We start from the raw sequence: 27,143 nt of genomic DNA, 5'->3' as shown, positions 1-27,143 counted from the left end.
TCCAGCCCGGCCCCCGCGCCGCCCCACCCGCAGTTATGCAACTGCCGCGGAAACTTTGGGCACGGGACGGCCCTGGAGGCCAGCGGAGCCCGCCCCGCCCGCGCCCCCTCTCGCGTCGCGCTCGCTGTGCCGCTCGCAGCCGGGGCATCGGCCGGGCTCTTCGCCGCTGCGACCCCGCTGGAGCGGCCGCTCCCGTCCAGCCCCAGCTCGTGGCGCCCGGGGAACCTTCGGAGCGCTCTGTCTCTGCCAAGCCAAGGAGCTTTGCTCCAAAACCGTTGTTCAGAAAGTTAATGGGCGATACTAATTTCTGAAAGCAAAATGATGCTTACATTAGTTCACGTACAAGTTTAATTGCATGATTTAGTGACGCTATAGCTATGGGGAGAAATTAAGCATTCGTAGTGACATGGACAGCAACCATTTCGCTGTGATTTGGATAAGGTTTGGCCTTTAGCTGGCAAGTAGGAGTCCTGTGCAGAGCTGTATGTTACGTCCTTCCAGCTCACTGTCCGTAGGGGTAGTTTCAAATGCAGGCATGATGCTTTGTGGATCTCTGCCCATTCAGTCACTTGTCTTTGATTTAGCCTATACTAGAAATGAGAGCTGTCATCAAAGTGCATACCTGAGGTTTTCTATAATTATTAAATACAATTGTTGTTTTAATCTTGTCTCATTTTATGGATCATTTGGAATAACTTTTGAATAGCGATGTGACCAAAAATTGTTTAAATTCAGAAGCTGTGTATATAAAGAATAATATTGTTCACGTTCCAACTTAAGTGTTGGTTTTTACAGAGGGAAGCATCCAGTGTTTTTATGACTACACACAGAGATATCACACACTGACTAAATGAACACAACTGTATTTTAGCAATGCATTTGTTATTTTATTTCTGTGTTTTGGACAGAAACCAGGCTATGCTGATTGATAAGAATACACCCTCCTCAGTAATCAGAATCTACACTAGAAAAGTCTTAAGTAATGTTTTTCTGAACTTTATTCCTTATTTCTTTAAAATAAGCATGAACTTCTCTAAAGTTGCATTTGGCTTCTCTAGTGGAAAATGTGGTATAGGCTAAAGGATTTTCCTCCAATAATTTGAAAGTGATTAAAACTGTAAGAATAAATTTTCATAGTATTGTTGTCATTAGTCTTTGTTTAGAAATACTACCTTCTTTGGACAAAAAAATATGACCACCAGCTTTCAGGGCAAGTGACTCAATATGCTCAAGTCTGTGGAAGACAAGGACACGTCCATCACAATGGGGTTGGATTAAGTGATAATGGAAGCAAATCACAAGTGTGACATAGAAAGCTCCTTATCATTATTTCTTTGTTCTCATTGCAAGATTTTACATTGTAAAAAAATAAGTCAATAACATTATTTTATCTCAATTTCACATTGTGTTCAAATGTTTTTGAATAGTACAGAGATTTTGTGTTCATCTGAAGGATTTATAAAGCCCAGTACTATGACTATACCCTATTGATTGTGGATTTTCTAGCAGCAAGTTCAATCTCTTCTTCAATGAAAACCCAAGCAAACAGCTTAGAAGTAAGTGCACTTTTAAAAGTACCCCTACATGATGAGCATCTAATGAGTTAAAGAAATGGCACATGTAGTTTTAAAGCTAGATCTATCACTGCTCTGCATCAAAGCTCTTCATAGATTAACATTTTTCTGAGAAAACCTACCTAGGTGAAGCAACACCTGTGATGTCTGTTATAAAGTACAACATTCAGGGGTCCCTGGGCAAGCCTTGTTCTTTCTCAGTAAACAAGTGACCAGCACACAGCACAGCCTGGCATGGTTCTGCCTCTGCTTTGGGTTTGCTCTGTGCAAGGAGACTCCAAGCAGGCAGTAACTACAGCTGGTGCTCCACATCCATCTGTGAGCAGCCCTACAGGAACAGAAAACTTGTGTTCCTCTGAACTAAATGGCAATGGAGAACAAAGAACACAATGGAACAGTACTAAATTTAGAAAACCCTGTTACAAAAAATAACCCATAATATAATACTTTTAACCCATACAATGGGTTAAAAGTAGCACTGTAACTTTTTTTAGTAGCTTCTGAAAAATGCTTTGTAGTCTTGTCATGTTCAAGGGTTTCTATAAAGCAAGTGCAAATTAATTAGAGAAGATGCATTAAATGTAGCTTTATATGGCTTTAATTTGGGAGTTTAGAAGAAAATCCGAGTCAGTATCCCATGGTGAATTCCTATTTTACCAGTATCTCTGGGTTACTGACACATGTGCCTTTTCACTCCCGGCCTCCCCTGCTGTACAGAGGCACAGCACCCGTGCTGCTTGCCCTGCAGTCACACTCACCAGCGGGATGGAAATGCTGGCCCTCAGCAGCCGCCCAGGATGCTGTGAAGACAGAGAAGCAAGAACTTGCAGGGCAGTTCCAACCTCACCTAAAGGCAAATCTGCTTTTCCAATAATTAAGCCCAAATCCTGCTGCCGAGCAGCTGCTTTTCCAGGCTCAGTACTTCCCCCAGAACAAACTGAAAGGTACAATTTAAAAGTAAGATGCTTGGCATAAAGGATCTTTCTCCTCCTCTCTCTCCTTGAGTCTCTTTGTGGATCACTGCCAGAGTTTGAGCTTCTCTCAATTTCACCCAGCTTCAAAGTTTACCTTTGACCATCCTTAGCTGAGGTAATTTTTTGTAAAAGGAAACAAAATCATTCAGTGTTGCAGCTTTTCCTTCTTCAATATTGCAACACACTGCATAGAAAAACATGCAGGCTCTCCAGTGACATTCTGCATTCTCAACATCTGCTTTCAACGGACCATTTTACTCAGAATCCCCAAGGAAAACCCTCCCCCTTCTCAGTTAGCACATGCTTCAGGATATGACCCATGTGTAAACTGCCAGCACTTACTGTGATGCCAATCAGCTCTAGAGCAGCTGGATTTTTTAAAATGTTTACCCGAGAAAAAGGCAAATAAGTTTAGATTCATCGGGCAATAGTGAGATGACACAAAAAGTTTCAAAGATCTCTATCTAAAACTTCTGCTTGGCTGCCCTGAGTTCCAGACTTTGGCTGTAGTGAGGAGAGATGGAATGAGGGAAACCACTCTCCTCAAAATGTATTGGCTAATCTTGTGTTTCGCCTGAAAACAGAGATCAATTACATAAAAAATACCAGTCAAAAATCCCAAGTCATAATATTTGATCACATTTAATTACCATGTACTATATATGAAGATGGTTGTGTGAAAAAGGTCACCACACATAGATGTGCGAAGCTGGCAGCCAAGGATATTTGGCCAGTATATACTGGCTCAAGGTCCTGGCACAGGAAAACAGTTCATCTGATCCAGATGTTTATTTTTCCTCAAAATGTATTTGTGAGCAGTGTTTTGAGTTGTTTTACAAACTGCTTAGCAAGGCAGCAGAGGAGAACCAAGGTTATTTCATGTTGCGCACTATTCTTCTGCAGTGGTTCATCTTCATCTCCCCCAACGCCTGCTCCAGCTGCTGGATAAGGTGAAGAAGGGTCGCAGGGTCAGTTTGCAACACCTGGGCAGTTCGATCTTCATTTTCATTAAGATGTAGCTTCATAGTCACAGCAGGCTTGATCTGTTGTCTCAAACTTCTGCTTGCAAGCTGCAGGAGGGGTCCAGTGGAACAGGAACACGAAAATGACCATTGGTTATCAAAGTTTGTTCTTAACAGTTCTCAAGAGCTTTGTAGAACCTGTTCAGACTAATGTTCAGAAACACTTTGCATCCACATTAAAGATACACACAAGCTACTATTGTGTTTTATAATTAATACTAACCTGCTTTAATCAATGATTTCATAATATTTCTGAAAATAAGGTAATAATCAAGACCAAATATGTTTAGTATATGTTAATATTTTAAAAACATCAATAGAACCATGAATTCAACTTTCATCAGGAAACAAGTACTTTGCATCATTGCATATCCTGTTCATTTCACAGCTGACTGGCTGTGGGACACTAACAAAGTCATGTCACTTTTAAATACATGAAGTACTGCTGCCTCAATTGTTTTTATATTGTTTAGCAGGTTTTAATTATGCAAAAAAATTGTGAAGGAAAGGATGGAATACTAAAAACATCAGGGAAGTCACCTGTACATCCAGTCTCCACTCCAGACTGTGGTAGCTGGGAAGCCTTGGTGCCAGCTCTCCGAGAATGCTCCTGATCTCTTTCCTGTTGTCAAGGTACAGCTGGACCAAGGATTTGTTCAATTCATCTGAGAATCCCAAAACATTAATGGAATCTTGGAAGTCAGCCTCAGAAATCTAGAAATAGCAATTTAGGCCAGGTAATCATCATTATTTCCTGACAACCAAATAAAACTGTAACTAAACATCACTTATGCTATGGTGCAGTTATTTATTTATTTTCCTGCAGGAATGTCCAAGTACAATTCTACACCTCTGACAAAACAAATATCCAGGTTTTAAAGGATCTGCAGATATTGATGCATTACTGCAGATTTGTATGAGATTCAGAAGCAATTTTTTTAAAGAACATTCATCCCCATCACATGTAAGCCTTCACATCAAAGACCAAAACAGCGTGAGGGAGCACCTCAGTTGTGTCACAAGGCCCGACACTTGTCAGGGTGCTCCTGTGCCACTGATAACCAGACTGCAAATACCCAGCAGTGATCTGCACGTGAGCAGCACACAGCACAATGCTCAGGCTCCTGTCCCAAGGGCAGGAGAAGCTTCACAGGCCTTTGTGCTTACTGCAGCAGCCTGGCCCAGCACTGGGGAAGCTGTTAGCGACTCCGCAGAAAACACCATTGTAGCTCCCCGATGCACCACCCCGCAATAACAGTCTGCAACCAACCACATCCTAGCACAGTACACTGTACCCTGTCACTCAAGAGCCCTGTTTCAAGGAAAGGCTCTGCACCATTTCCATCCCCTCCTCACCGACTCTTGGGAACAACACTTGCCTGAGTTTCATCGGGCATTCCTTGTCTCTGCACTCCTTCTCCATGTAGTCATTGCTCAAATATTCTACTATATCAATAGTTACTAGCCTTTCTGATGGAAACAGTAATTGTCCAACTACTAATCATTTAGTATCTACTTATACCCACTCAAACTTTTGATGCCAAGAGCTGAAAAAGCTCTCAAACCCACCACACTGGACAAAGACAAGGAATGCTGAACAGGGGGCTAGTCTAGCCCACATCCTGTGCAGTAGCTGAACAACAAACTCTTCATTTGAGTTTTGTTATTTAGAGTTTATCCTGAAGTAAGCTTCTCTATATGCAATAAATTACACTATTAAAGCGTTGTGAAGTTTTAGCATCAGACACTGTTTACAAATTCCAGAGTCATACACGTAGACACAATGTTTCAATAAGACAACAGGATGAGACACCTTTTTCTGAAATTAAAATAATACACGTCATTAAATTTTGAGCTATCTTTTCCCCATTCACCAGCATTTTTAGAGGCCTACGTGTCCAGAAGACATTGCTAGAGTATCCCCAAATTCCTCATGAAAAAGTATACTTGCCATAAGCTTGGAACTCTCAGTAAGAAGATACACTAGTCCTTCTACCCCGTGCTGAATGATGTCAACGCTAATGTTCAGCTTTCCTTTAAAGAAAGCACAAAGTGTTTTTTACTTGCTAACTGTCGCAGCAGCGAGACTCAAAGCTGCAAAGTTATCAAATGCTTAATGTGCAAAATATGCTTAGAAAAAGAAGAGGGTGTCACGCCCTTCAAATAATAATGTACAGCATATTAGCGCATAAAACTAAGAAAAACACAAACCAATTTCTTATGGCATGGTACAGAGAACGGCTTGTGTCGGAAAAGGGACGTCCGCAGCCCTCCCCACCCCAGGCACGAAGCACCGACGGCCGCGGTGCTGGAGCTCCATGCCGCCAGCCCTTTCCCTGGGCCCCTCTCCGCCGTGCCCCGAGGCCTTGGCAGTGCTTCGTGGCCGGCGCAGAGCCCACCGTGTTCCCGCCCTCCTGCCGCGGCATCACCACGGCCCGGCCGGTCCCCCCGCTCCCCATGGCCCGGCCGGTCCCCCCGCTCCCCGGCCCGCTCCCCCGGCTCCTCACGGCCCGGCCGGTCACCCCGCTCCCCATGGCCCGGCCTGCTTCCCCCGCTCCCCATGACCCGGCCGGTCACCCCGCTCCCCATGGCCCGGCCGGTCCCCCCGGCTCCCCATGACCCGGCCGGTCACCCCGCTCGCTCCGTCCGCGCTCCCCGTCCCAGTCCCCCCGCTGCCCGGCCGGTCCCTCCGCCCCCCGGCCCGCTCCGCCCCGCCCGGGCCTGCTTTCCCCGCTCCCCCGCTGTCCCCGGCCCGCTCCCCGGCCGGTCACCCCGCTCCCCGTCCCGGTGCCCCCGCTCCCCGCGCCCGGCTCTCACTGGCGGCGGACTCGCAGGCCCGCGGTGCCGCTCCCCGCCGCAGCTGCTCCAGCGCCAGGCGCCCCAGCTCGCCGACGGCTGTAAGGACAGAGAGAGAACAGACCCCGCTGCAGCCCCGGCCCGGCTCGGTTCCCCCCGCCCGCGGACCCGCCGCGGCCCAGACCTGCGTCGCCGGCCCGCGGCAAACAGCCCAGGTGAGCTCGGTGCTCCACCGACAGCACCAGCAGCATCGCCGCGGCTCCGCCACCAACAACCGGGAAGGGGCGGCGCCCCGCAGGCGCCTGCGCAGCGCCGGGGCCGCGGGGACAGCCTGGGACACCCTGGGACCCGCTGGGACAGCCTGGGACCCGCAGGGACAGCCTAGGACACCCTGGGACAACCGGGACACGCTGGGACACCCTGGGACAGCCGTGCCCCAGCCATGCCCCATATGTGCCCCAGCCCGTGCCCCAGCCGTACCCCAGATGTGCCCCAGCCCGTGCCCCAGCCTATCCCCCAGATGTGCCCCAGCCGTGCCCCAGATGTGCCCCAGATGTGCGAGGCGCTCCCGGAGGCGCCGCTTTGGCCCCGGAGGCGCTGCGCGCCCCCTGGCGGCGGGGCGGGAGCCACTGCGTAGCCACGCCCCCGGCGGGGCCGGGCCCGCCCCGCCGCAACTGAGTGACAGCCGGTGCGGCCAATGGGCTGTCTCGTGCCACCGCCCGCGACGGAGCGGCGGCAGGCGGGACTTCCGGCGCGGGCGCCGATCGCACGGAACGCGCCATGGCGTCGGCCTAGGCCGCCCGGGGACCGCGGGCCGCAGGTGAGCGCGGGGCGGGTCCCCCGGGCCGCAGGTGAGCATTGGGGCACGGCCGCTAGGCTCCCTGGGCGCTCCGACCGTGCGGCGGCCGAGCACTTTCGGGCCTGCTGCTCCATTGCGCAGTGCTTATTCGCCTCCACCTTTGGAGTGGCGGGGCGGTGCCCGGTTCCGTAGGCGGCTTAGGCCCTGCCGGGGCTGAGCCCGGCTGGAGCGGCCGCGGTCCCGGGACTGCCGGGAACCGCGGGAGGGAGATGAGCAACGCGGAGCGGAGGCCTCTGGAGCGCTCCCCGAGCGTCGCACTTGGCCCGGTGGAAGCTCGACCCCTGGTCGCGCGTTCCGTCTCTGCCGGGTGCGTGGTTCTTGAGGCGAGCTGGAGGTGCTGGTTGGGCTTGCGGGATGATGAGTAGCGTCGAGTCTGACTAGCTGAAAGCCAAGTTTTTAGTAGAAACGTTAAAATTAATTGAGAGGAGTTGTTCCTGCATCTTAACAGGTGTGAATGCTGATCTTACTTCGCGTGCGTCAGTGTCCAGTTTTGTGATAGGTGTGAGATGGACATTTGTGTCAGTAATGATACGATGGCATCAAAATGCAAGAATTCAGATATGGGGAGATTAGAAGACGTGAATGAGAATTACTGTTATTAGCTGTCTAGTTTTTGTTAATCCTCTGCTTATGAAATTTTGGAAGGTGCAGCCCAGTCTACCAAAGTATTTGGAATTTGTCACAAAGTTTCCTTATGTTCATAGGTTTGTTTTTGTGATTGCTGTAAGATTTACAGTCACATTTGGCTTTAAAAGAATAGAATTTAAGTTTGTTTCATACAAAGGTACAAGTTATTTTTTTTAGAAGTGGGAGGGAAAAGCTGTTTTATTGAGAGAGTTAAAATGTAAACATAACCATGTGAATATAGAATTCTTTGTGTTGTATGTGCTCTGAAACAGATTTTGAGTTGATTGAGATACAAATATCTAAAAATTTCATATTTAGGTGTAGTTTATGAAGCCTGACCTGTGAATATTTGCCAAAAGCTGTGAAAGTTCTTGTCTGTGTCTCTGAGTTGTGCAATGTGTTTGTGACCTTTATCTTATATGTGCTTAGTGTATTTACTCCAGGGTGTTTTGCTGCTCATAGCTGTGCTGGTCCAGCACACCCCACGTTTTCCCCTCCTCATTTCAGACCCATGACAGAGGGATGCAGCACTTCAGGCACAGTTTGGTTTGTGCGTTCTAGCATGGAGAGTGCAAAGAAGTACTCAAAGTATTTAAGGACAACTTTGTCTATACACACTGGTAAATCAAGTGTGAAGCGTGGAAGGTTATTGCAGAGTCAGGTTGAACTTGTTTTGTTTAGTTTACAGTAGAGCCCTTTTCCACACACCTGCATTTCTGTATGCTCTGAGCTGCCTCCCTCAGCTGAGAGGGGCATGCTTTCCAAAGAGCCATGGAATTTCAGGAATTGTAAGGCTTTTTGGCTTGCATCTGAGACGTCAGATCCTGAGCACAGAAGAATTTGTGTGCATGTAACTTTGATGGGGAAGGGTGCACTGTATATGCATGTTGTGTGCAAGGATCACTATAATTCTTGTGTTTTCTAACCTTGCTTAATATCTGTGCTGGACTTACTGTGTTGGTTTAAGTGCTCTGGTAGCTTCAAGTGTATTGTTGTTTCTGTCATAGTAAAAACGGCTGTATTTTTGAAACAATGGTTCTTTTATCCTCCCAGTTTCACTGATGTCCTCTTTTTTAGGGCAGGCTGATGAGAGAATGTGATAAATCTTAATTTAGTAATAAAAGTTCATTAGTTTTGTAACTCACTACTATTTCTTTCCTGTGAGTGTAACTTCATTTCTGTGAACCAGTTGAAAATTTCACAAAGCATTATATATCTGATTCTGGCCAAGTTGGAACCATGTTGTTAATTAACAACATTAAGAGTTGTTAATGTCATATCGGTTTTGGAGAGCAGAATGACAAAACTTTATATACTACAGTTGAAAGTATCAGTATCAGCTGTTTCTTCCAAATACTAATAATAAATTCTAATTATCTTCATGTTAGCTTAAGTCAAGTTTATCTCTCTGGTATTTGCTTTAATTAATCACATCATGGGACAATGCTTTTTGGTTGAAAAACCCATGAAGGGTAGGTCAGAAGGACAGGAATTCTTAGGTTTTTCTTGATTCTGAAAAAGAAAGGAGTAGTAGTAGTGTTGGCTGTGATTTCTCAGTTAAGTCAACAGTTTTCAGAAGAAATAGCTACAGTCCAATGAAAATAAATTCACATGAAAGCATTTGTATAAGAAGCCACAGTTTGGAGGTTTTTGACAAAAAATTGTTTCAACTAACATTTTGTATGACTTAATAAGAGTTTTTTCTGAAGTACTTTATTAATTACTCCAGTAAAAGAAGTTAGTGGAGATCCAGATGTTCAGATAATTACATTAAGTGCATACTGTGCACTTTTGGAACTTGTCTGTTAATTATTTTAATTCTTATAGCTATGTTGGACCCCGAAATGGACCCATTGTTTTGTGTTACAACTATTCTATGTAATTTCCCGTAATTTCTTATTTTGAGACTGGAAGAATCTCTAGAGACATTTAGATATCTGTGGACCCTACAATTCTCTTACATTCAGGAGTGCAAGTGGTTACATTTCCTGCTGGATGTAGCACTTCATCGGTGCTTGTTTTGTACTCATGGGTATGAGGTGTACTGGAGCGTGTTTATTTAAATTCTGAATGTGGGGTTTTCCGACTTGATCATGTTTAGGTGTGAGCTTTTATAAAGGGAATAAGATACTTTGTGCTTTCTGTATTCTTAAGAGGTTGCTTGCCCACAGTCATGGTGTAGCTAAGCCTGAGAGAAATCTCAAGTTCCTTCAAGTTGGTATCGCATTGCTTTTGCAAGTGTATTTTTGGAATCCATACTTTTAGTGGAATTATTCAAGGTACATCAGGAATTTTGCTGATTTGGAATTGTGCTAGAAGAAGGGAAGTTTAAAATGAAGTGTCTAAAGATGATTAATGTAATGTGAACGATCATCCCTTTGTACCCCTTGCATTGCTTTGTGGTGCCTAAAGCCTTATCAAGTCTTGCTCTTAGAGTTTTTGTTGTTTATGCATGCTGTCACTCCCACGGAGGGACATGCTTCTAGCAAAAGAACTTCTAAAATAATCATGTAACTTCTAAAATAACCCTATAACTTTAAGATTACTTGTTTCTCAAGGTATACATTGAATGACATTTTGCATATCAAAAGTTTTAAGTGACAAGAGTCCTGTAAAATGACACAGGAAAGTATTTGCTATGTGCCTTGACTCTGATTCTTTTCTTGCAGATATTGAATAAAATATGCTGTTATCAATAGGAATGCTGATGTTGTCTGCCACTCAGATATACACTATTGTGACTGTGCAGTTGTTTGCCTTCCTGAATCTTTTACCTGTGGAGGCAGATATTTTAGCAGTAAGTATAATAATACTTTTCTACATGGATGAAATATCTATGAAATTGAATAATCTCTTCAACTGTTCTATTAATGAATCAGTTTATACTATTCTGTAAAAACTTTTTGAAGAAAAAATACAAAGAAACAATGCAGATAGATAATCACTTTATTATGGCACTGACATGATCATTTTATTGTGAAATTTTAAACTTTTTACTGTAAGCACAATTTCCCTTTCCCCTCTTTTCTCTGTCACCAAGTCTGAGCTTCCTCTTTTCATAAAAACCTAACTCATTCTTGCTTCTTCCTCTCTTAGAAAAGTTACTTAAAAGAAAACAAACAACCCACCTCAACCTCAAAAAAGAAAAACAGAGCACTTTGGAAATTTAGTTGGTTTTTTTTTCCTATTTAAGCTTTGTGTGTAGTATTCTAAAACAATACTGTATAAAAATGAAGCGTGTTTTATTCTTAGATATTTGGAGGTTGCAGATTTATTCTGAGAATATCTTGAAGTAAGAAATTAAGAGATGAACTAGATACTAAACTGCTGTACAAAGGAGCCAGTGGAATGCTTAAAAGATGCTCAGAAGAGGGAATGTTTGCATTGTGTCACATGGAATCGCTGGTGCACAGATCACTTACAGTCTTGAGAGATTTCACCATTTAATGATTAACCATTTGTTAGCAAAACTCTGGCCAAAGTTTTGGGTTCCTACCAAGGAAAGTAGTTCTTCTTTTCCCTTTAAATTTAGGAGTGGTCTTATGCTTCTATGTTCTCATATAGTTGCAGCCTCAAAGGATCTTGTCTATGTAAAGTGCTGTTATGTGAGACAGGATTGGTTATTTTTTTAAAAAGGGGTAAAAAGAAATAGGCTTGTGTCAAACTCCTGGCTTAAGCTGGGGCTTGTCAAGTGATTCAAGGGCAAACTGAGAGTAGCCCAAGCTCAGGACATTTTGAAGAAGGTGAATGGAAGGTGGTGCACTGGTGCTCTCTGTGGTGGAAGGTCAGGAGGAGAGATTGTGTGGGGCACATTGGTTACATAGAATAAAGAAGCTTCTTTGAAATTTGGCTCCATTCCTACCTCTTTCCCCTCAAAGTCTGTGGGAAGAAAGCTCTTTCCAAACATTGCTCCTTTGGAAGACTTCAGCTAAATCATGGCAGTGTTTTTCTCTGAACTGTAGTTTGGATTCCCCTGTCCAAGCCTGGCTGGTAGGAAGCATCCCTCTGAAGCAAACAGGATCCTTACTTGGCTGTTCTGTGTGACAGCTGGATGATGTGATGAATAGACATTTCTGACTCACTAAACCATTTAATAAAACAACTGATGCATGTTCAAGTCTGTTAACTGTAGAGTTCACAACTTTTGCAGGAAACTTTTTTTTTTTTAATTAAAAAATATGCCATAAATACACAGCATTTTTTTCTGTTTGAATTCTGTGTTGGTTTGGCATGCTATACAGCCAGAGAAGATGAACTAAGAAAGGGGAAACAAAGCTTGCACATATTTAGGGTCTTTTATAGTATTCCTCTAAATTAAAATTAAAACTCATAGTTATAAAACAAAAATAGAGATACTTTTCAGTGACTATTCTGAATGTATAGTTGGGAATTAGGAAGAGATGGCATATGGAGGCTACAGTAAAGCAACTCTTAAAAGCTTGCTTTCCCTATACACAAATGAATCCAGGGCAAAAGACCCACCACTACCATCCAAAGAAAACTCCAGATCAAAGTGTCCCCGCTCTTCAGATTTTTGCTTGCTTGGTTTGTTTGTAGTTTCTGTTGTGCACATATGATAGTATTTGAGTTTTATACAGTAGAAAGAAAGATTTGCCATGTAAATAGTTCAACAAAATATCTATTACTTACTTTCTTGTTCTGACAGCTAGATAAGAAAAGAATGGTGTTAACATGTGAGTAGGAGACAGGTGGAATAAGCAGTTTTGTGATGTCATCGACATGGTCACAAGATGTCCTATGTCTGATGAATATTTTAATCTAAAAAAATACACAGTGATACTTGGTTTTGTTTATACTTGTTAACTATTGGTCTTGTTGCAAATCTAATTTTTTTTTTTAATTATTTTTCTTAGTATAACCTTGAAAATGGAACCCAGACATTTGATGATCTACCTGCTAGATTTGGCTACAGACTGCCAGCAGAAGGCTTGAAGGTAAAAAAACCCATACATATACATATATATATAGATATATAGATATATAGTGCTTTTTTAAGCTGAGTTAGAGTTTATTTTCTTCCAGTGTCTGGTATGGAGCTGTGTTTTGGCTTTGTGCTGAACACAGGGTTGATTACACAGAGGTGATTTTGTTACTCCTGGCAGTGCCCCCACAGCCAAGGCCTTTTTGCTCCCACCTACTGCCACGCTGGTGAGGAGGTTGGGAGTGCTGGGCAGGCTGGGAGAAGACACAGCCAGGACAGAGGACCCAAAACGATCAAAGGGGTATTCCAGACCCTGTGACATCATGCTCAGTATATGAAGTGGAGGCAAGGAAGAGAAGAGAAAGGCCTTTTGAGTATGATATTTGTCTTCCCAAGTCACTGCTGTGTGTGATGGGGCCCTGCAACACCTGCCTGCCTTTGGAGGAAGCGAATTCATTCTTTATTTTCCTTGGCTTGTGTGTGTGTGGCTTTTGCTTTTCCTATTACCCTGTCTCTATCTCAACCCATAAGTTCTTTAGCTTCTACCCTTCCAATTCCCTCCCTGATGCTGTGGGTGGGAGTGTGAGTGAGCAGCAAACGTGCAAAGGATCTGATGTTGCCTGTGAAAAGGCCGATTCTTTTGCAAAGAAGTGAATTTTGGTAATCTTTGTCTACTTAAGGAGATTTTGCTGGAATTTTTATCAAATATATTAAAAATAGATAAATAATGGAAATCTTACTAAGAAGTTTGATAGACCACTGTTTTCTGTGTTTTGATGCCAATACCTGATACATGATGTCAGTTACCTTGCACTGGAATCAGCAGAAGACAGACTAAATTTTGTGTGATACAGTTTTTTGAAAAATCTATTTGGAAGATTCATTGTCTCCCTACAGTCCTACATTGGGAAGCCCTTTCACACTGTGAAGGGGTGGCACAGCAAGAGAGATGCATGTGGCCCAGGTTAATTATGCTGTATAAAACAACTGTAGCTCAGTTTTTTGGGAAGTTACAGCTGCTGTGCGTTTGCTACTCTTGTTGCGTTGCTCAAGCAGCCGAGGGCAGAAGCTCGGGGGCTGCAGCTCTGCAGTGGTGCCTGTGTGCTGTGCCCAGCACTGGGGTCCAGGGCAGGGATTGTGATTGATCCTGTGGCCTCTCCTTACATGGTTTCCCTTCAATTGCAGTTCACACCCAGTAGCAGGTGAGAAGGTCCCCGCATTCTCCCAGTGCCCCTTAAGGTGTGGGTTACACTCACGCTCTTTTATTTCACTCTGTATCAATATTTGAGGAAAATGCAGATACACATATACATTTTTGTTACTTATCTGTTGGAGTGTCTTCTTGAAATAGCATCATGTTGGGTAGGGATGCTGGGCCATGACTTGAAAACTGGTCATAATAATATCAAGAGAAGGCACTAGGAAGTGCTGATCTATTGAATTAGCAGAAAATATGCAGGTGGCTTTTAATTATTTTTTAAATTTTTCTTAATCCCATTTTCATTGATATGGAAAAACCTATAAATATTACACCATATGGAATTGAAAAAGTCGCCTAGTATTAGAGAAGACAGAAATAAGATGTAAAGGTTTGCAAATGTTAGTGGAATTGGAAAGGGAAAAATTGTATTGACTTCATGGAAAATGATTAATATGTAAAAACTGTCCAAGATGGATATGGCCATGGGAGTACAGGTTAGGCTTTATCAGTATTTTGTACTGGATTAGAAATTCTGAAGACTTGATGTCTTCTGAAATACAGCTGCAAGAATGTTTTTTACAGCAGGATAATTACTTTTCATGTCTTTAGTGTGGTCAGTACACTCACTTGGAAGACAGGACTGAGTGAAACTAACAGAAGAGAGATTAAGTTGAAAATAAAATAGGAAAGAACTGTGAGAGGTTAAATAAATGCATCTTCCTTAGACAGCAATGATAAGGCACATTTTGCTCTTTCTGGGTTCTGCTGAGGTAGTAGCTGTCCAGACATACTGGTGACGGTAGTAACTGGTGTGAAGGCTTTTATTCATAACTTTTATCTCTGTAATATAAGATAGAGGAGGTAGAAACTAAATTATTTAAAAATAAATTTCCTATGGTGATGTTAATGCTGTGATCTGGTGTCATAGTCCTGTTGCTTAGAAAAGTACATAAAAGCCAGGTGAATATCCAGTTCAGTTCTAGTCTTCACATTCTCTGAAGCAGTTTGTTGCTGAGATTATGCATTTTGGTGTGCTGTGCTGAGTTCAGCATCAAGGGGCAGGGTCTCTCTCTCTGGCTGCCTGACCTGAGGTGCTCTGCAGTGACAGGAACCGTTTGTTTCCTTTAGAGTCAGGTTTGTACAAGTCAGTGTCAGTAAGTTTGTTCATTTTGGATAAAATGTATTTTCTGTTTCGCTCGGGCAATTGAAACACTTGTCCACGAGAAAGGAGCTTGTGTCTGGCCATCCAGGCAATTTAGGGCTTGTGGGAGGTTCAGGCTTCCTTACTTTTTTTTGCTGTGGCAGTGGCTACGTGGAATCAGTCATGTGGCAGTGATTCGTCTTGCTGTTCCCTTTGGACAATGTATGAGGGTTTATGACTGAGATGTGTTTACTTTTACAGCTTAGAATTCTTAAACAAAAATTTAGGCAGACCACCTTCCAAATTCTGGAGAAAGGGGAGTTTGTATTGTATTAACCCCATGGAGACCGTGAATAGCCCGTGTGGGCAGGAGATTGTTTTCATGTTTATTCTGTCTGTAAGCCTGTAGGGCCCCAAAAACTGGCTCTGCAGCATTGTTAATGTTGCAGTGTTGAAAGTAACCCCTATGCAAGGAAAAAAAAAGGAAAAAAAGCTGGTGGTAAGGTGAAAGGGTAGACTGCTCTTTAATTCCATGTTGCCCTTTTAATCCCAAAGGGTAATAAAGTACTGCAAGAATTCCTGTAACTCAGGAATTTCTGTGCAATTTCCCTCAAGCAAGCTTCATTTCCATGCCCAGTGAGTGTTATCATGGGGAGAAGGTATGTTAAAGCTGTGTAGTTGTTTACTGACTATATTGGGAATCAGAGGGTGATTAAGTGACCCAAGTAGTGAGCCAATTTAATACACCAGAAATAGATATAAGGAGCTTTGATTCTGACCTTTTTAACTCTTAGACAGCTCTGTGTCTTAATTAAGGCAGATGTCATCACATGTGTAGAAATGATGGAGTTTTAGAACTGAATATTATACTAAAACTTTCTGTTTGCATTAAGATTTTAATTAGTTTTTTAAAATGCTATGATATTTGTTACAATAGCATGAAATACTCTTTCAGAACTTGTGATTAAGATTTATTAGTAAGCAAGTTGTAAAAAACTATTTGTCAGATTCTATAGTAAGTGGCTATAGACTGCTGACAGAAGGTCACCATCTCAGCCACCTAAAAACTCAAAGATTGCTTCAAAGTTGGTATTGCCAGAGTTTCCTACTTCTTGAAGCTTTCAGCTGTAGCTTATTGAGTGATCTTTGCTTACCATAGCAAACCAACTGTTTTGTATGCTAGGTCAGTGCTGGGGTCATATAAATGGAACTTTGCTTGTGTTCTGTTGTTAATTGGTGAGTGCTGAGTTTGTGTTGGTGTTTCTTAGGCCATTGTATTTGTGGTTTCCTGTATTAGTCTCATGTGTCCTAGAACAATAGTTACCCTATATTAATGTAGTATATGCTGTCTTCTTTTTTCTTGAATTACACTGCAGAGTCTGAGTATGATGGGATTAGAAAAACTGTATTTTCTTCTAAACTTTCTAATTCTTTACAGATATAAAAATTCTGATGAATCAAAATATGTAGTCAGGGAAGTAGCAGAAATCTTACTGTGATATAGGACTGAGCTGATAATAACAATTTTTTTAGCTATTGTATGAAAATGTGCCATTTTCTTTCCATATACTTGACTACTGACCCTTTTGTTATAAAGAAATGAAACTTCTTTTTCTGCTCCTGTTTTCTAGGGATTTCTAATAAATTCCAAACCAGAGAATGCATGTGAACCTATAGCCCCACCTCCACTGAGAGACAACTCCTCTGGTGCTTTTATTGTGTTAATCCGAAGGCTGGAGTGCAACTTTGATGTCAAGGTAAGATGTGATTTTTCCCCCACCCTCTGTTTCAAAGAGTTTATTGGTGCTTCAGAAAAATTTCTGTAGTTAACAGTGGAATAGATATGGATACGAAGTGGAGGGAGAATTTTATTGTCTCCAGACAGATAAACCAGAGCTCACCAAGTCCAACCAATGGCTTACCTGTGACTAAACACCATTATGTCACCTACACCAGAGCACTGAGTGCCATGCCTGGGCTTTTGTTAAACACCTCCAGGGATGGAGACTCTACCATCTCCAATGTTTTATCACCCTTTCTGTGAAGAAATTCTTCCTGATGTCCCACCTGAACTTTGCTGGCACAGCTTTAGACTATGTCCCCTTGTCTTACTGATGGTTGCCTGGGACAAGAGCCCTATTCCCACCTGGCTGAACCCTCCTGTTGGAGCTGTAGAGAGTGAGAAGGTCACCCGTGAACCTCCTTTTGTCCAGGCTGAGCCCCCAAGCTCCCTCAGCCACTCCTTGTGCTTTAGACCCTGCCCCAGCTCTATTCCCTTCTCTGGACATGCTCCAGCCAGGTCCCTTCCAACCCTTAATGTTCTCTGATTTTAAAAATGCACAATTAGAATGATTTGTGTTTGACTATGGCTTTCTTGAAAATTAATCTGATACAATGAGGCAGCTAAGGATGTCTTAAGGAAAACAGGGCTCTTCAGTTTGTTGTTGAGTTTCATGAACTAAAAGGAGATTCCAGCTGTGTTTGCTTTTGCTGCTGTGTGGTAGATTCAGTTATGTGGTGATTGAGCCATATAAATTCTACCTAGACTGTAGCTTCCACCTGCAGAGGTAGGTTCACTGCGTGTCATCTGCCTTCACATCAGACTTGGGAATGGCACACAGTCTGTCCTGGGAATCTTGCCACTGTGTGTGCATATGGCTCAGTGGGAAAACAAAGGGGGCAAAAGTCCTCTACTTCTGTCTTAGTTGAAAATGACAAGTGTTACAAGTGCAGGTATAAGTTATTTCTTGATTTGTTTATGCATGCACTATGGATATTTTCTGTGGTGATGCAATATTGGCCAAATTCTCAACCATGCATGTATGTTAACATCTCTAAGTGGATTTGCTTTTTTTTTTTAATATTGGAATTTCTCAAGGTGTCTACATTCTGCATCTTCCAGTATCATTGTTCTGCTGTTTGAAATAGTCATTAGCAATATGGGAAGAGAATTGGTGTTGTTGGGATGTAACCCAAAAGTTTCTCAAGGCGCTCTTAAGTGCCTTTTGCAGCTTGTGCAGAGATTTTTATACTGTGATGGATGCAGTAAAAGCAATATCCAAGATGAACAGTTGTAACTTAGCTAAGTTTATGTTGGTAATAGTTGCTGCAGTAAATGCCATTTACATGGACCTTGGGTTTTCCTTGTATTAATGAAAAGGTGAGTCTATATTAGAAATGTAATTGGTACACAGGATGTTAATAGTTTTGTACCTATAGTTATAATTTTGCACTTTTCCATGAGAGAGCTTCTTATACCTGGGCTTTCAGGTGAGATATTTGACATCTCTAAAGCACAGAAAAGATACTACTCATCTGACTTGATGAACTCTCAAGTGGTAATATCTAGATTACCAAAGTCAGTTAGTGCCTTTATTTTCAATTATGATGAAATATTTTTAACTATTTGTAGAAAGTTTTTAATTCTGTTTTTGAGATATATATATATATATATATATAGTCTGTCTGCAGACAATATTAAAATGGCTTTCTGAAGAAATTTTTACATGAGTGTAAGAATAATTATATGATTTTGCCTTGAAAGGTGACACATGGTTTATAGGTGCAAATTATGTCCATATTAATCACTTTGTGGGAGTGCACCTTATCTCAGAAAGCACAGGCAGGCTACTGTATTTGGAAGCAATAGTCTTTCCAGTAAGCATTTTGTGTGGCTTACAGGTCTTAAATGCCCAGAGGGCCGGATACAAGGCAGCTATAGTTCACAATGTTGATTCTGATGACCTCATAAGCATGGGATCCAACGACAGTAAGTACAGGTATCACTTCTTCTCTCCTGTTTGAATATCATTTCACCCACTGGAAACAGCAGCACCACCAAAAAAACCACAAGAACATCAACAACAAAACCACCACCACAAATGAACAAAAACCAAAAACAAATTAAACAAAAAACCCAGATAAATCCTCTTGCTTTTAAGATATAATAACAGGAAATTTTGCATAAGAACAAATACATTGACTTGTGTCTTCTCTCAATGTTTCTTTTGGTTTTCCTTCAATTTTAGTTCAAGCGTTCTGGGCTAGATTTATATTACTTATGTGGAAAATAGCTGATGTATTCTTAGTTAAGTGGAAAAGTAGAAAATGCGCATTTGGCAAACTTTATAATATGACATTGTAGTATTTAGAGTCATAGAACCATTTAGGTTGGAAAGGACTTTAGATCATGAAGTTCATCTGTGATTCCAGTCATTCCAGTTTGTTGATGCACTGTTGGATGCATCTTCCTGTTCCTCTGGACAAATGGATTCTAGCATATCACCTGCACTGATTTTCAGTTGGAAAGAGAGTTTTTAGAGACCAGTGCACCATTTACCATTCTTGTGTTAGCTGTTCCAATTTTAACCTTCATGAAGTGGATATGTTGAGAACATCTTGAAATATAGAGTGCTGGGTTTTATCTGTGGTATGTGCTTTGTGTTTCTAGTGCTGTTACTGCTTTCTTTGTGGCATTTCTTTATTTTGTTCAGTTTTCAACCTGTTTAATATGGAACAAGAAAATAAATAAGAGGAAAATAAATTCTTTTCCAGTGGAAATGCCATTGAGTAAACTAGGAGTGAACTTTGACAAACTACATGGGAGCTGAGTAGTCTGGGCAATTATGTGAAAGTGGGTTTAATGAATTCTCAACCCATGTGAATCTTATTTTCAGGTTTCACTGAGTAACCAAATGTAGAACAAGTTCCCAACACACACAGACCTCATAGAGTGAGCTGACGTTCAGCCACATGTGCTTTTGCCTTGGGGAACCTGACTGCTTTGAGATGGACTAAACTCAGGTTACTTTGAGCTTTAAGTGTGAACTATTAGGGGGAAAATCAATATAACATGAAGCTGAGGAGAAAGTTTTCTAGAATGTGTGACTTATCTTTTGATAAGTTTTCATTTATTACTGCCTTCACTGGTAGACAGAGAAGACAACAATTCATCCAGTTTCTTGAGACTGAAATATGTGTTAATTTTCTTCTTTCTTCTTTCTGACCTTATCTAGCCACAGTTGTTTCCAGTATGTTTATTTATGTTTGGGGTGAAAAGGAGGGAAGACAGATTAATTAAAACTTATAGAACCAGTTCACAAAATCATGTAAGTTGCCAGAAATTCTGGAAATCAATGGAGCTATGTGACTTGCTTGAATCTCTGAGTGAAGAATGGTATTCTAGTTAAAATTATGATCCTGTTTTATCAACATATTTTGGTTTTAGGCTCCCTTTATTCCATTAGGAATTGAAACTTTTCTACCTGCAATAAATTCCCTAGAAATTGTGTAGGAAAAATAATAGTACTTACATGAAGTAAAGCTGTAACATGCATGTGCGTTGGGCTGAATGTCACTGTGCTAAAATGTCTTCCTGTTGTGATAGTCTCATAATGTTCAGGTCTTGTATCTTGAGTACCCATAGATTGTCCACATAATAATAGCTTTATTTTCCTACTTTTTTTTATACAGTTGAGATTTTAAAGAAGATTGACATTCCTTCTGTCTTTATTGGTGAGACATCAGCTAATTCTCTTAAAGAGGAGTTTACTTATGAAAAAGGGTAGGTTAACTCACATGCAGCTGTGTTACTCCTTGCATTCAATTGTTGTCTCTTTTGAATATTTATGGCTTTAAAGTAGGATGCTGTGATGACAGAGGTTATAGGTGTTTCAGGTGAAGTCTTGTGGCTGAGAGCAACCTGTAATGCTTTAGTGAATAATAATTTCACTGTATGTTTTGATAGTCATGTTACATTTTTTTCATTCTTCTGTCAAAGCAGCTATGAGGTGGTTTTCCTGGTTTCTCTAGGTTTGATTGAGGTCAGTAAATAGTTTTAACTCAAAAAATGTTCTAAGAAACAGTGTTTTATACTTTCATTTAATTATCTTTACATTGTGTGGCTATGGACTGAATTTTCTACCTTGCCGTGCACAGGTAGGGTTCCTGTAGGGTTCCTGTGTCTTGTGTGACAATCTTTTTAAAATTTTTTTTATTGTATTTGCTCCTCAACTTGTTCATTAAGTTCTCATTAATTTAGAAGGTGTTATCTCTTCCTCCCCACAGTGGCCACGTTGTGTTAATCCCAGAGTTCAGTCTTCCTTTGGAGTACTACTTAATCCCTTTCCTAATAATAGTAGGGATCTGTCTTATTCTCATCGTCATATTTATGGTAAGTTTCTTCTTTTAATAATATTTTTTTCTTTCAAATCATCAGGGAGCTGTCACACACTGAAGTTAAAGGAAGGTATACAGTAAAGGAAGAGTCAAGCTGTGTGTACTGCACATATCTGTACCATGCTTACATGTAATCCTTTAGTTTATCAGTAAAACAAACAGGTGCAGGATTTTGTCAAAGGGATATCAGGAGCTTTTGCATGTTCTCCTTAGCGTGTAACTGCTTGTAGGAATTGTCCTCACTGCACTTTTAACTCCACAAGTGCTTGGCTTTTGGCCCCATACAGAGTGACCTTGTGCTCTTGTACACTGTGAGCATATCCTGCCTTACCAAACTTAGTAATCATTAGTCCCACTGCTCCAGGGTGCAGGGCTCACTGCTTTGTCCTGCACTTAGGTGTAGCTACGAGTGTGTGAGCACAGAGCCTCACAGCACAGAGCACTGATCTCAGCACATGCATTGCTGTAGGGGTTCTCAGCTGGGACATCTCTCCTTGAAATGGGAAGGTAGCATAGTTACATATTTCGGGATACTCAGCATCCCATTTTTTTGTAATCTGTGCCAAAATTATTATTTTACCTTCTAATAAAAAGCAAGTAATGCATCAACTGTTGTATAAACACCTAAAATATTTTTCTGCATTAGTATTTTTTGCACTGGAAGTTACATATTTCATTGACAATCCCGGGCACATTTGACACCATTGCAATTGCAGCAACTCTGAAAACAAAGCAGAATGATCACCTAAAGATGAATTCCTTTTTAGCAAAGTTTTGCTGCTGTCTTTTACAGTGTCCTTCTATACAAAACCACCCCAGGAAAGCTAACTGTGTACACAGGACGGTGGGTGAACTGTGGGTAGGGTCAGGCTGAGGGAGTTGCAGCAAAGGGGTAACACCTGACCGGTGGCTGGGCTGCAGTGGTGCTCATCAGGGGTCAATTTTATGGCCAGTTCTCTGCTGTGTTGTTGTCAGCAACTGAGACAGAGGAGTCGAATACACACTGAGTAAATTTGCCAAGGATACTAAACTAGGAGATACTGATTCCCTTGCATATAGAGAGGTCTTCACAGAGACAGCTCAACAGACTAGAGCACTGGACAATTAATTGGTGCAGTGAAATTGAGCTCAGGGAGGTTCCAGGTTGGATTTGGTCCTCATTCTTTTCTGATTCTGTCCCTGCTTCTTTAAGACAATCTTGTTTTTAACTAGGAAATTTACATGAGACTCTGATTGTCACTAAGGATCTGCATTACAGCAGAAAAACTGCAGTTTGTGCATACAGCTTACGGTTTAGCTGTGGTGAAAGAGCCTGAATGAACAATTTAGATTCAAATATCCTTTGTTCATTTCTTTGCTTGTCATCATATTTGAAAAAATGTCATCTCACAGGTGCTAAATTTAGAAATTGAACAGAAATAGCATTCGGGACTACGAAGAAAATGGAAACAAAATTTTTATTACACTTATTTGGAGAGCTTTGTATTTAGTGTGGTTTTTTTTTTTTTTTCTGAGTGATCTTAGTATGGCATAGTATAACATGTAACAATAACTCAAAGTAAACCCTTTACTCCTCAACCTACTTTTTTAGCTAATATGGAAACAGTTCTGATGAATGTGGGAATAACTCTCTAAAAGAGCTGTCATAATTTAAACCTGTAAGAAAAACTGATCAAACTTACTGAATTGTGTTTTGCTCTGCAGTATGCTTCCTGCTTTTTACAGGCCTCAGTAGAGGATTGCAGCAATGGCCATTATTTTATGTAGGATACTTACCTTTTTGTTTCTCTTTCCTCTCAAAAAACCCCTTGTGCGCTCTCAGTTCCAAGTGCCATGTTCATGGAGAACAGCCTTTAGGCTTGTTTGGCTTCATCCTTGTGTTCAGCCAAGGGAAGAAGTTATTTTTTGTTAGCTAGGGTTCTTTTTCGACCAACTTACTGCAAAGCTTCATAAATCAAAACTTTTATTGTTCTTTTATTGGTGTAACTTACTATTCGTGTTATCTTGTTATCTAGATAACAAAATTTGTTCAGGACAGACACAGAGCAAGAAGGAATCGGCTTAGGAAGGATCAGCTTAAGAAACTTCCTGTACATAAGTTTAAGAAAGGCAAGTGGATCATTCTTTGTCTAACTCACTGGATCATATTGTTTTTAACTCCAAAAACCTTGTAAATCAAAGGGGTATTAAGTTTCAGTGATAATTTTGAGTACACTTGAAATAGGTAGAAGAGTTTTGAGTGAAAGCATACAAAACGTTTGGCTTGGCCCTGTTCTCGCTGAAATAGAGGAGTTCTAACACTTCCTTAATGGGTGCAGAGAAGGCTGTGGCCGAGCATTAAAACACTGCTTAAAAAAATTAGTGCAGAAATTGCATGCAAGTGCATGTCAGGAGGGTCTGCTGCAAGTCCTTTAAAGTCAAACTAATTCTCAATTGTATGCTGTAGGAGATGAATATGATGTGTGTGCCATTTGTCTGGATGAATATGAGGATGGAGACAAGCTCAGGATCCTTCCGTGCTCTCATGGTAAGCAACTGGGTTTTAAGTTTGAATTTAGATTAAAACAGCTTTCCAAAACACTGTCCAAAACCTACAGTGCATATGTTCAGTAAGTGATTTATAAAATCCCATTTTGCTAATAGGCAAGCTAAAAAGCTAGCATTCCCACTTTGCATTTTCCTTGGATATACACATAAAAGAAAATTGAGACTTGATGCTGTCCCCTAAATATCAATATTTATTGTAACACTTTTGCATTTAAATAAATAGGCCTTTTGAACAGGCTGCATGCCAACAAATTTGGCACTAGAATTCTCTGTGTGTTATGTTCTAAAATTCTCCAGTGTCACTGAACAGAAATGGTTTAGCAGATTTCCCTGTCCTTTTCCCCATTATAATGAAGTCCTTGTATTTTATTTTCTAACAGCATATCACTGCAAGTGTGTGGACCCATGGCTGACAAAAACAAAAAAAACCTGTCCTGTGTGTAAGCAGAAAGTGGTCCCTTCCCAGGGGGACTCTGACTCGGAGACAGACAGCAGCCAAGAGGAGAATGAAGTGTCTGAGAACACTCCTCTGCTCAGGCCTTTGGCCTCGGTCAGCACACAGTCCTTCGGGGCTCTGTCAGAGTCCCATTCCCATCAGAACATGACCGAGTCCTCAGAGTATGAGGAGGATGACAATGACAATGTTGATAGCAGTGATGCGGAAAATGGGATGAATGAAGAAAGTGTAGTGGTTCAGCTGCAGCCCAGTGAGGACAGGGAGTACAGAGTGGCAAACACTGTCTGAGACTACTAATGACCCATAGGTGTATGAACAAAAGGGTTCTTGAGGCTATTTACATACCTTTGCATAGGGAATCTCTTTTAATCTGTAATCCATTTGGTTTCTTTGATAGGAGCAGCAGTTCATGTAGTAGTACTCTGGTTAAATCATTACAGGTAGATTATTTTTGATTCAGGTATTAAGTCACGCATTCTGTCTTCTCAAAACCAACACTTAAACTGGACTTCACTATGCTAATGAATAATGTTAATAGTTTATATCAATTGAAATATCGCAGAGACTGTCTCCTGTTGAAATGGGATTTCTCTGGAAGTACTTTTATTTCCATTTTGTAGCTACAACTGGGTCATCCTGAGAGCAATATTTATTATATGTAGATATGTGTTACCCCTTAGGCCCAACAAAAACTGTATTTGCATGTTTGTATAGTTTTCCTAAAAATTGTCACCACTGCTGAAAGGAAAAAGTAGAACAGATCAATATTCTATGTGCTGGTATGTTAAAGCAGAAGAAATTCCACTTTTATCTCAGTGCAGTGATTCCAAATGATCCTTTGGAATTTGCGATGGTAGCTGAGTTTAAGCAGTTCCATTGGGCAATTCCCAGGATGAGGAAACTTAAGAGTATATGCTTAGTTTTGAGCAATTCACAAGGTCAGGTCCACCATAAGCACATTATTATCCCTCCTTTCTACTACTTCGTTGTGTGGGTTCCAGTGAGGAGGTGGGAGCTGGGAGATAACTGAGACAGAGGTTTTGTTCCACACAGAAAAAAAAGTTTAGGGTAAGTATTATATTGATCCTTGGCTCATATACCTCTTACTAAGAGCATTTTATGCTGCATTAGTCTGCTAAACTGTATATAAAAAATTGTTCTTTTCAAATACCTGATTTGAAAACAAGTGCTTACACCAGTCTCACAGAACTCAGTACTTACCAGTGTATCACAAAAAAGGTAGATTCTATATAATACCTCTGTAACTATGTAGAAAGTAAAACCATGCATATACTCAAATGGAGATTTTTTTATATGGCCTTGACTAAGGAAAGCTTGAAAGAATGTTAATAAACATGTTTTCCACTTTAAATATCAAAAGGACTTTATTGAACTTTTGCATCACTTGAGGCCTTGAGTACTCACCTCCATTACTGAGGCTGAAGTGCTTTTGAAGATGTGTAACATGGAACTATTGGGAGCCCAAGCAGATGTTTCCTGCATCATACTGTGAATCACAGTACAAGGGGTTGCACTGACCAGTGCTATGTGCAGGGGTCTCAGTTATGCAGAAAACCTTCATTTTTGTTCACTTCTAGCTTGAGGAGGAGTTTGGACTGGCCAGAGTCTGTAGTTTGCATGGGGGAGTGTGAAGGAGGACCAGGGTGCTCTGAACAATTCCTACCCAGCTGGCAGCACCTGCAGAACCACAGCCCAGTGCTAGAACCCTGGCCAAGTGATGGCAGGTGAGGTGGTCCCAGATGTGGTTTCTGACCTTACACTCTATGCAGCCACATACTCTGCAGTGCAGATCTGTTTTCTGGCCCTGGCTGAGAGCAGGGAAAGTTTATTTTGCACAATGAGGCACAGCAAAAGGATAATAACAAAAGGATGATTCATCTCGGAACCACTGCTGCCAGCAGCCATGGGGTAATGACAGCCAGTGTAGTGGTATATTTTCACAAGGCAAAATTCCCCTTCAGCGTGCATATGTCTAGGTGAGTCCAAATGGGAAAATGGTTTCTGAAAATGTAATTACTACACTGAAAGATTTTTCTTAAAATAGGTCCCTGCTGTTGCTGTGAGTGCATATGATTATTCATTATTGTATTCCAGGAACGGCCCCCAAAATCTGAAGAGTTCCAGAATCACAGACTGACCTAAACTTTTTAATATACTCTTATGTAATTCTAGTGCCTGCAGTCAGTTGCAGACAGTTATGCTAGGAAAATTCACCAACAAATGCATTTGAAAAAGTAATTTGAACAACACCTAATTCTTAACCAAGCAGAAGGAAACAGGTGACATAGACCTCAAGAGAGGGAAATTGGTCAGAAAGGAGCAATGTCACACTAAGGAATGTGATGACAAGTACCTGGTGTGTGCTGCCAGCAGCTGCTCTGCCTCTGGGGTGCTGCTATAGTCGATTCTATCCACTCCGGCCTTACCATAGAATCAGCTCTGGGAATATAATATCCTCATTCCTCCTAACTGGGGAGAAACAAGGTTCTGCTGTCAAAAGGTGAGTACAGCTTTGTGTTCAGACACTGAGCACAGCTTCACATGTGTTTTAAGAGGGAAGCAGATTTGCATGTTCTGTACCGGTTACTACTGAAAGGAATTTGCTCTGTGCTCTGCGTGCGTCGTTGGTCTGCTCTAACTTTGGCCCTGGGAGATCCAGTTCAGACACAGAGCCACTTGGCAGTGGGAGAATATGAACACTATATATAGGAAGGTTTTAGTTAGACCCAGGTCTAGTGCCAAACAGAGGAGCAGGTGCAGCTGACACTGATGATGAAGGTGTGGGGGAAGGAGGGGAGAACAAAG

The 27,143-nt window shown here is 41.6% G+C and overlaps 2 protein-coding genes across 4 annotated transcripts; one reads left to right on the top strand and one right to left on the bottom strand.

The window, feature by feature from the left end:
* Positions 1-3,174: 3,174 nt before the first annotated feature.
* COMMD2 (COMM domain containing 2) lies at positions 3,175-6,817 on the bottom strand. The gene is made up of 5 exons (XM_054639429.2): positions 6,551-6,817; positions 6,388-6,465; positions 5,522-5,604; positions 4,111-4,284; positions 3,175-3,618 (listed from the first exon to the last, which is right to left on the bottom strand). Exons 1-5 carry the CDS (start codon positions 6,615-6,617, stop codon positions 3,421-3,423), a joined length of 600 nt encoding a protein of 199 aa, XP_054495404.2. The 5' UTR covers positions 6,618-6,817; the 3' UTR covers positions 3,175-3,420.
* Positions 6,818-7,033: 216 nt separating this feature from the next.
* RNF13 (ring finger protein 13) lies at positions 7,034-25,689 on the top strand. 3 transcript variants are annotated; one of them, XM_054639681.2, is made up of 10 exons: positions 7,034-7,186; positions 10,522-10,649; positions 12,727-12,807; positions 16,768-16,893; positions 18,818-18,905; positions 20,609-20,699; positions 21,203-21,308; positions 23,329-23,422; positions 23,760-23,840; positions 24,241-25,689. In XM_054639681.2, exons 2-10 carry the CDS (start codon positions 10,536-10,538, stop codon positions 24,603-24,605), a joined length of 1,146 nt encoding a protein of 381 aa, XP_054495656.1. In that variant the 5' UTR covers positions 7,034-7,186; positions 10,522-10,535; the 3' UTR covers positions 24,606-25,689. The 3 variants fall into 3 exon arrangements, with proteins under 3 accessions (XP_054495656.1, XP_054495654.1, XP_054495655.1); XM_054639679.2 differs by having other exon boundaries at positions 7,068-7,217; XM_054639680.2 differs by lacking the exon at positions 7,034-7,186 and adding an exon at positions 7,337-7,532.
* Positions 25,690-27,143: the final 1,454 nt, after the last annotated feature.

The sequence above is a fragment of the Agelaius phoeniceus genome, chromosome 10 (genome assembly GCF_051311805.1).
Source record: "Agelaius phoeniceus isolate bAgePho1 chromosome 10, bAgePho1.hap1, whole genome shotgun sequence".
Classification (NCBI taxonomy): Eukaryota; Metazoa; Chordata; class Aves; order Passeriformes; family Icteridae; genus Agelaius; species Agelaius phoeniceus.
The sequence above is the reverse complement of the archived record's forward strand: the minus strand, read 5'-3'. Positions and strand labels throughout refer to the sequence as shown.